Source organism: Myotis brandtii, unplaced genomic scaffold, assembly GCF_000412655.1.
Source record: "Myotis brandtii unplaced genomic scaffold, ASM41265v1 scaffold250, whole genome shotgun sequence".
In the NCBI taxonomy this organism is placed as follows: domain Eukaryota; kingdom Metazoa; phylum Chordata; class Mammalia; order Chiroptera; family Vespertilionidae; genus Myotis; species Myotis brandtii.
In genome coordinates this window covers 3,630,733-3,641,194 of record NW_005359478.1, presented here as the reverse complement: position 1 = coordinate 3,641,194, position 10,462 = coordinate 3,630,733, and the positions used below count along the sequence as shown (strand labels likewise).

Genomic DNA, 10,462 nt, shown 5'->3' with positions numbered 1-10,462 from the left:
AGGGGGCAGCTCCTGCATTGAACGTCTGCCCCCTGGTGGTCAGTGCGCATCATAGCAACTGGTCCTTCCACTGTTTGGTTGATTTGCATATTAGAGTTTTATTATATAGGACGGTTCTACACAAAATGATGTTTCTATTTCATACTGTGCGTGTGTATGTGCACATCCACACAAATGCTGAAATAAGAAATAAAAAGCAGATATCTGTCATATTGACTCTAGAATAACAATAGGAGAGAATTAGGGGCAGAAAACCTATTTTCTCTACTCCAACTAGATTTATGTTTTCTAAATTTCTCATTGACATTTAGTTTATTATTTGAATGGGTGACTTAATTATTTAAATGTTAAATATATGTCATATGCATTAGACTATCCTAATGTTATGTTTTATGAATCTTTCTTAGGAAAATACTTCCTTTCATTCCTCAATGTCTCTATTGTTAACATGCTTCTATTTTCAGTCCCTCAACAAGAACTAAGCCATTAAAATATTAGAACTAAGTGACTGATTATTTATAGAAGGCATTTTCAAATAATCTAAACCAAAAATGAAACAAAATAAAAATACAGACATTTTAATGCAAAATCATCTCAGATTATTGAATGGTTAGTTATTTCATTTCATAGTATTACATTTACATATCTTTCATCATGGGTAAGTTCCAAAATATGATGCCCTTGAAACGACTTATAAAGGCTTAAGTTTTGATTATACTAAGTAAAACAAATGAAATAGAAAATTTGTTTAAACCTTTTCAAGTTCGTCTTGTCTCTCTATGAACAGGAAATAAACTGCCTTGTGCCTAATGTATACTTTTATTAGTTAGCCCTAAATAGAGTTACTAACTCACATTGTATAATCAATAGGTATTTGTTGAGTGAATTGGATGCCTATGAACTTATTTAAAAGCAAAATTAAGCTTAACTAATCAGCTGCTGAGAATAAAAATTACTCAGAAATGCTGAAAACCTAGTTCTTCTCATTTAAAAAAAACAACACAACTTTTTTTTTACACAGAAAAAAAAGAAAAAACAAGCAAACCTAAAGATCCACCTCCTTTTGAAGGAATGGAGGTAAGACTACATTCTGATCTAACAGAAATATGATTGTAAGGTGTTGCCTTTTACCATCAGTAATTCATACAATCAACATTAAACATATGTATAATTTTTAAAAAGTGATTGAACTTAGAAGTGCCTGAAAAAGGTAGAAAGTCAGTATTTAATTGATAAAGGCAAAAATTATTGGGTATGTTTTTTAGACAATTTATTTTGATAGAAAAATAAGTTGTGAAGTGGTTTAAATATTTTTATTGCAATATGTTTTGAAATATTATTTATTATAGTGATACAAATTACTTTGAATTATATTTAAAATATTTTATAATTGATAGACCAAGTTTAGAGCTTATATACATCCCATTTTATCATATGGTTTATAATTACTTTTGTATTGAAGTCCTAGCACCCAAAGGTCTAATTTCCCCCTCTATGAGTCCTTTGAAAAACTTATCTATTATTATAAAAGGCAATATATTGATCACAAAATATCATTCCTTTGACAGTGGCTCTGTTAAGCATTATTATTATTTTGGAATACTTTCTTCTTCTTCCTTTGTTTCAGATTGATGAAGTTGCTAACATTAATGATATGGATGAATACATTGAGTTATTGTATGAAGATATACCTGACAAGGTTCGGGGTTCTGCTTTGATCCTGCAACTTGCTCGAAATCCTGATAACTTGGAAGAACTACTATTAAATGGTAAGTTATAGTTATAAATATTAAAATTAGAAAATTTATTGTAAAATATGATTTTTAAATTATTATATTAGAGAATTAAGTTAAAATTATTTATGCTAAACTTAAAAATAGACTTTTTCCAGCTCTTTATTACCTTTCTTCTTCAAATTTTTAACATGAGAGCATAACATCTAAATGTTCTCTGGAAAAGTCATCAATCATTTAATAAGGGAAATCAAGCATTATTGGTACTGTATCTTTTCTTCTAATTCGGAATACTTTTTTAAAATATATATTTTTCTTGACTTCAGAGAGGAAGGGGGGGAGAGAGAGAGAGAGAGAGAGAGAGAGAAACATCAATGATAAGAGAGAATCATTGATTGGCTGTCTCCTACACACTTCCTACTGGGCATCAAAGCCACAACCCAAGCATGTGCCATGACTGGGAATTGAACTGTGACCGACCTCCTGGTTCATAGATCGACACTCAACCATGGATCCACACCAGCCAGGCTGGAACACTTTTTTATTTTTTCAATTAGGAGGCAATATGAAGCTTTTGACATTTGTATACATGTCAGCCTGAAGGACTTCCTTTAGTATTTGTCATAGGGGAGTTCTACTATCTTAAGTTTTTGTTTTCCTTCGTGTTTGAAGGATAGTTTTGCTGGATAGAGAATTGTTGGTTGATTGTCTTTCTTTTAGCAGTTTGAATATGTCATGCCACTGCTTTCATGTCTCCATGGTTTCTGATGTGAAATCTGCTGTTAATTTTATTGAGGATCCTGTGTACATGTTGAATTGTTTTTCTCTTGCTGCTTTCAACATTTTCTTTGTCTTTGGCTATTGCCAGTTTGACTATGATGTGTTTAAGTGTTGATATCTTTGAATTTATCTTACTTGGAATTTGTGGATCTTCTTGGATGTGCAGATTAATGTTTTTCAGCAAACTTGGGAAGTTGTTAGCCATTATTTGTTAAATATTCATTTTGCTATTTTGCTTTCTCTCCTCTTGGAACTCCCATTTTGCTTATGTTAGTATGTTTGTTGATGTTCCCCAGGTCTTTGAGACTCTGTTTATTTATTTTTCATTTTTTTCTTTCTGTTCCTGAAACTAGATAATCTTAATTGACCTGCCTTTACATTTGTTCATTCTTTCTTTTTCTAGCTTATATCTGCTGTTAATATTATTAATGAATTTTCATTTCAGATATTGTAATTTGCAATTGCAGAATTTCCACTTGGTTCATTTTTAAATGTGTATCTCTTTATGATATTTTTTGTTTGTTGAGACATCATTCTCCTAACTTCTCATACTTTTCTTTAATTCTTTCAGTTCTTTTAGTTCTTTTTTAAAAAGATGTATTTTTATTGATTTCAGAGAAGAAGGGAGAGGGAAAGAGAGATGGATCAATGAGAAAAATATCCTCAGATGAGGATTTAAAAAAAAAAAAAAGAGTTGCCATTTTAGATTTCCTTCCTCTCCCAGACATCAATATTATTACTTTTAATTATTTGTTGCTGCACATTGGAAAATAATATAGATGTCTATACACTAAAATTGCTTAAAATTTCAAATATGCACTGATTACCTTTCATTGTGTGTCTCAGTCTCTGGTAAAACAGATGAGGATACACTAATAAGTTTAGACAACCTTTACTGAGGGATTACTGCAGATCAGGCATTGTACTAAGTGAGTTGCATGTCTTAATTTAGGCAATCTACACAACAATCTTGGAAAGTGGTTATTTTTATGTACATTTTCCAGATAATGAAAATAAAGCACAGTGATGTTGAGTCACTTGCCCAAAGTCACACTGATACTGTTGTCATTTCTAGAATACAATAAGGATGCCAGCTTTTCCAATGTGCCATCCTCTGGACATCATCTATGTCACCTCCCAGAGATACCAGACTGATCTGGACTTTGAAAAATTCCTCTTACCTTTCTCTTTTGCTCCTCCTTAAGAGAGGACCTCTGAGCCTTGGGATAGGCAGGACTATGCCCCTCTGATAGCATGAAGCAGTTACAAGAAAATGGAGACCTCATCCATTTATCCTTTGTAAGATAACAAATAGGTTCATTCTCTCTAAGAGGGGAATGATACTATTATATCAGCTAGTTATTAATAGTAGAAAAGGAGCAGAGGGAGAGGGCCAGACACGATAGGCATGCCATTTGAGAAGCTTCCCCAGGAAGCTGCAACTTTATACTCCCAAGGGGTATATGCCCAGTAAAGTTGGGATGACATAGGAAAGGTACTTTCCTGTCATTCCACATGGGAACAGAAATGGTTAGCCAGAATGGATATGGTCACTGCAAGTGCTCAAACATTTGGGAATACATATTCTCCTAAACAAAGAAGTTCACTCTCGCCTGGCCAGTGTGGTTCAGTGGTTGAGCGTCGAAACAGGAAAATAAGAGGTTGCTGGTTTGATTTCTGGTCTGGGCACATGCCCAGTTTGTGGCTCAATCTCCAGTAGGGGTGCATACATGAGGCAGCCAATTGATGAAGTTCCTCACTCATCAATATCTCTATCCTTCTTTTCATCTCCCTTCCTCTCTAAAATCAATAAAAACATTTAAAAAAAAAGTTCACTCTCTTGGGGTTCTTGTGCTTTTGGGACCCTTGTTGCCCCTGTGCTCTTGACTCACTCTTGGCTTCCTGGTATTTGCCATATGGCCCATGGCCATGTGGACTCCACACGTAATGCACTAATGCAGCGGTTCTCAACCTGTGGGTCGCGACCCCTTTGGCGGTCGAACGACCCTTTCACAGGGGTCACCTAAGACCATCCTGCATATCAGATATTTACATTATGATTCATAACAGTAGCAACATTTCAGTTATGAAGTAGCAACGAAAATAATTTTATGGTTGAGTCATAACATGAGGAACTGTATTTAAAGGCCAGAAGGTTGAGAACCACTGCCTTAAGGTTTTCCAGAGATGAGAGATTAGGTCCTTCTCTGGTCTTTCTCTGGCATGTGCATATCCCTGCACATAGAATCCTGGGAATGTGTTGGAGCTTTTCAAAGACCCTGTGAATATCTTTTTCCAGTTATTCCTCTTAAAGATTTAGGTCAGCCTCTTGTTAACTCCAACTGGCAAGGCTGCTGCACATTACTGCCACATCTCAACAAGTAGTTTTCAACAAATGCCCTGGGTGTAAGGCTGCTTGGAGCAAGCTCTGAGTCAGGACAAGTAAAGAAAACCCTGGGAATGGAGCTTTTCAGCAAGCATCCAGGTGGATTAGAGAGTGACAGTTCTTTGAGGAGGGATTTGGGAAGCAAGCACCAAACTGTTCTGCCTCCTCCAGTTGCTGTTAGGCTGCTGTTTTTCGCAGATACCATAGTTGTGATTTCCTTGTATATTTTGTACATTTTCTTATGTATTATTTTGAGATCACTTTAGTATATTCTTTAAAAAATTATAATGGAATTTTAATTATGCCTTCTGTAAACTCTTTAATTTTCTTTGGGCTATTTCTTGATAACTCATGTATAATTCTTGTAGCTGCAATTTCATTGAGATATTTCTCTGTTCTATACTAAAAGAGAAAAATGAAATAAAATTTGAAAAGTGGGTCACTAAACCTTTGCCTAAATCATGGTATTATAGTATATCACTTCCAAAGTATATTCTATGATATCCTATTTCCTCTGGATTATAGTGATGAAATGTCCAGATTCTTTGTTAAGTAGGACTTTTTGGAGCTTTTGCTCTTAATATACATTGCCTGTCTAATTACTTAATTCTAGAATGATTTTGGAGACCAGTATATATTATACTAGTATGTGCTCTGCATTGTGAATATGAAAAACATGAAATGCCATTATATGATTGTTTAGTTTGTTTAAAAAAATTCTTTCAAAGTGGATTAATATCATAGTGAATTCTTATTGTTTCATAATCTGAATAGCCTGCTACTCCATAGGGACCCTATCTTATTTATATCCTTTATTTAAATATTTATATTCATTTTAACATCAACCAGTTAAATAGTAGTTGTTGAACACTACTATTTTGGAACATATGGTGTTAGCATTAGAAGAACAAAATACAGATCACTAGGAATTTGGAATCTAATAGCTGATGCCGCTGTAGGCAAAGTATTTCAAACAAGCAATTTAATAAACACTTTTCACAACTTAGGTCTAAAGTATTATGGTTAATTTTTTTATTGATTGATTTTAGAGAAAGAGGGAAAGAGAGAGAGAGAGAGAGAGAGAGGGAGGGACATTGATTTGTTGTTCCACTTATTTATGCACTTATTGGTTGATTTTTGTATGGGCACTGACCAAGGATTAAAACCGTAATCTTGACATATCAGGTTGATGCTCTAACCAACTGAGCTGCTGGCCAGGATATGATTGCTAATACTTTACTAGTTTATTCTTTGGTATTAGTTTTATTTAATAACAGTATTGTTATAGTATTAGTTTTGTTAGATGATAGTCTGAAGATTTATTTTGAGGGTATCTGAATAGTTTAAATGGTTTTTAATTATAAATGTGTTTTGTTTAATTTCTAACATAAAAATAATTTCAGGTAATAGTAATATCTTAAAATATAGTTAAAGGAATCTCAGAATTTCAAGTTTTTCTAGTAAGCTCTGTATTTATTTATTGATATGTGTATATCAAATTTATTTTCTATGTTGTTTGTACCAGTGTTTACCCTAAACAATTTCCTGAACCCACAAAATGTATTACTTTAAACACATACTAAAATCTCTTCTTTGAAGCTTTTCTCAGTTTCATGGACTTATCACTCACTATAAAATTGGAGCTTTGTGTATGAATATCATTGATCATGAATTAAAAAGACATGAGCTTTGGCAAGAAGAACTTTCTAAGAAGAAGAAAGCTGATATCCTTTTAGAGTGGCATTCCACCCCACTGTTGTTGCCTATTGCTATGAGCTTTGGATGAATGGGATTTTTTTTTCTCCACTCACAGTACATGAAAAATGCAAGAGTGTTTTAAAGGTTAAGATGAAGATTGAAACTGTCAGAATGAATATAGTTTGACATATACTTTTTATCTCATCTAACTTTGATTAGTTGATGAGATAGAGGGACTTAAATTAGTGGTCTGGATACTGAATTGGTGAATCTCTAAGTAGCTACACATATGCCTCCTAAGATCCTTTGGTTAGCAGAAGTCTTGCTCACCACTGTTTCCTGTGCAGTTCTTTGTGATTTTTATTGGAATGGGTGGGGATTTGGTGATTAACCTAGCTTTAAATTATATTTTTCTAATTAAGCACAATAATTCCTTTCTTAGTACATACAAATTTGAGAGGCCTGCAGAATGATAGAACTTATGAAAAGAACCTTAAAAATTATCTATTTTAACCTATCTTTCAGTAGAGGAGTCTTTTCTGCAACTTCCCTTACAAATGGGTTATTTAGTCTCTTCTTTAACAATGTCACTGCTTAATGATTTAGCTCATTTTGTGATGTGGTATTCTATTTATTATAATGTTCTTTGCTTACTGCACTAAAGTCTACTCCTCAACAACTTCTGTCCCTGGGTTGTAATCTTACATACTGAAGCAATATAGAATAGGATATTTTTTTCAACATCACATTTCTTATATGTGAGGATATTTATCATATTACCTCTACAACGAATTCTTCTAGATTGAGATCCTGATGTATTCATGTCTGTCCTTATATGACTTCTTTTGCAGATCAACAACCCACTCTGGCGGCTTTTTTTTTTCCAACCCAAAATTTATTGATTTCTTTTAAAAAGTTAAAATATTATTCCTATTGTGCAGAGTGTCATATGTTTCTTATGTCCCCATCCTTGAATCCCCAAGACACTATAAAAATGCACCCTCACACACATATAAGCTTTGATTTTACTTAATTAGGATCTTTCAAGGTTTAGAAATTTTCTGTGTGTGCTATAAACTTCTGACATCTAGATAAATATTGCCTTAAACCACATGGACCACTCAAAAATCCTGAATATTTTAGATTATTTCTGGAGTCCCAAGTCTCCTGAATGCACCCAAAATTTATTTAAACTGGAGGGATGCGAAGAGGACCACTAATGGGACTTTTAGCAACCATTAAGTTATACATTTTGATTGGTGATAAGAACTGATATTTTAGGACATATTATATTCCTATAAGTATCAGATACTATTGGTTGTAAGATGTACCATTATTTACAAATAACCAATGAAGAAAAAAATGCTTCCAATTAAACTATGGCACATCATGGATTATAAAACACATCCAAAATTCTGGAGATATTACCATGTGGGCAAATGTGTCTTAGAATCACTGGATTATAATAATTGAAGGAATATAAAATCACCTATCAGAATTCTGGCCATTTCTCCTAAAATATTGCTATTTTATTAAGTTTTAAGTTTTTGATGCAAGTAGCATTCAATAGGGAATTGTTTTTAAGTGCTTGGGGATTTGAAGTCTGACTAAAGTAACTATTTTCTGCAGGTGTCCAGGGGACTGTTTTGAGGGCCATAAGATGTGATTTTTTAAAAATATTTTTTATTGCTTTTAGAGAGAGGAAGGGAGAGGAATAGAGAGATAGAAACATTGATGAAAAACATAGATCAACTGCCTCCTGCATGCCCCTCACCAGGGATTGAGCCCTCAGCTGGGGCACAGGAATCAAACTGTGACCTGGTTCACAGGCCGATATTCAACCACTGAGCAACACCAACTGGGCCATAAGATGTAATTTTTAAATTTCATTTACCTTTAACTTTGGTATATTTCTTTTTTGACATCTATTCTGAAGAGGGTGCTAAAAAGTTTAAACCTAATAGACATTCTTTGACTATGCTGGGCATCTGTCTGAAGTAGAATCTAGTAGTCTTATTAACAAAATTATTTTTAAGGCAGTAATCATTTTGGTACATGACCCACTTGCTAATCTGTTGAAAGTTAGAGACTTGTGTACATACATAAAATATTTGCTTATGATTTCTGGGGATTCAAGTATTTGTGAAGCCCAAAAATGTGTTCACCCAAGCACTCGAAGCACATCCTTGAACCCTTGGTTAAGGAGTCCTGTTATGACACAATTATTATGCAGAGAATACTATTTTAGTTAAACTATTAGAAAAAATAACTGGATAATATTGCACATACAGTTTAATAGCGCTGTTCTTCATAGTGTTTTTCAGTAGGGTTTCTTCTTTGCTTCAATGAGTATGGAAGATCCTTAACTTGTTTACTTGATGAAGACCCTGAAAACCAAACTTTGAGAAAAGAGTATGAAAAAACCTTTAAAAAATACCAGGGGCTTGTGGTAAAACAGGAACAGCTCTTACGAGGTACGAATTCTTAGACACTAAGAAATACAGCCAAATGCTTACTCTACATTTAGTTTGTTCTATTTTTCGTCAGATTGGTAAAGGTAATAGAATAATTGAGAGTTTTATACATTTTAATATGCTACAAATTTTGTGTCTTTAGCATGGGTAATAATGTTTTAAATTTTACTCTACTATTTTCCAACAAAAAACCCACTCAGTTTTTACTTGTTATTTACTTGTGTAGATACTTGTTATTTATTTACACAGAGATGACGTTTAATCCATTTTGTAACCTTTTCATTAATAAGAATCTTGTCTTTCAATCCCTAATAAACTTAGTGAATTATTTTGTTGCTTTCATAGAAGATTGATATAAAAAATTTTGTAACATTTCTCTTTAATGAAATAGAGTCTTCTTTGGGGTTATTGAGAGATTTACATGTTCACTAGTATGGTTTCTCTTTCATAAGATACAAAGTGAGAATGATCGGGGGCTTTCAAGTGTACAATCAGTTTCTGCTTTGTAGCTGACTATTGAGGTACAATCCTATCTAATAATAGACAAACATGGTAATTGACCGTACCTTCGCTATGCCTCCCATTGGCTAATCAGCGAGATATGCAAATTAACCGCCATAAAAGCTGGCGGTTAATTTGCATACGTAGGCGCGAAGCAGCGGAGCGAAGACTGAAGGCGGCTCCAGCTGGAGCAGCGAAGGCTTGAAGGCGGCTCTGGCCGGAGCGAGGGCCTGGGTCCCGGGTGCCAGAGGAAAACCGGTACCAGCAGCCAGGGGAAGGGAAGGCCTATTGCACGAATCTTTTCATGCAACAGGCCTCTAGTTGACATATAATAGTGTAAGTTTAAGGTATCAGTAGGATAATTTGATTCATGTATATATTGCAAAATGTTTATCACTATAAGTTTAATTAACACATCCTTTACCACAAGTAATTACGATTTTGTTGTTATGGTTATGGTGATAACATTTAAGTTCTCTCATAGCAACCTTCAACTATACAATAATGTTAACTCTGGTCATCATGCTGTACATTAAATCCCTAGAATTTATTCATCTTATAACTGAAAATTTGCACCATTTGACTAATGTCTTCCCATCCCCATCCCCCCCCCCCCCCCCCCAACTCAGCTCCTGGTAACCATCAGTCTACTCTCTATTTCTATGAATTCACTTATTGTAGATTCTACATATAAGCGAGAACTTAATGGTATTTGTCTTTCTCTGTCTGACTTATTTCATTTAGCATAATGCCCTCAAAGTCCATCTATGTTGTCACAAATGGCAGATATCCTTCTTTCTTATAGATAAATAATATTCCATATATATATGATGGTTACCAGAGGGGAAGGAGGAATGGGGGAGAGATAGTAAAGAGTAAAGGGGGCCCTA

General features: G+C 34.1%; 1 protein-coding gene across 1 annotated transcript in view; it reads left to right on the top strand.

Moving 5' to 3' along the window:
* Nucleotides 1-10,462, top strand: part of KIFAP3 (kinesin-associated protein 3) — a 112,748-nt gene that overhangs the window by 11,111 nt on the left and 91,175 nt on the right. Inside the window, exons 4-8 of the mRNA XM_005867725.2 lie at nt 1,022-1,077; nt 1,628-1,769; nt 4,828-4,894; nt 6,499-6,623; nt 8,973-9,071. Of these exons, the coding sequence (XP_005867787.1) occupies nt 1,022-1,077; nt 1,628-1,769; nt 4,828-4,894; nt 6,499-6,623; nt 8,973-9,071 (489 nt within the window). The remainder of the gene's footprint in view (nt 1-1,021; nt 1,078-1,627; nt 1,770-4,827; nt 4,895-6,498; nt 6,624-8,972; nt 9,072-10,462) is intronic.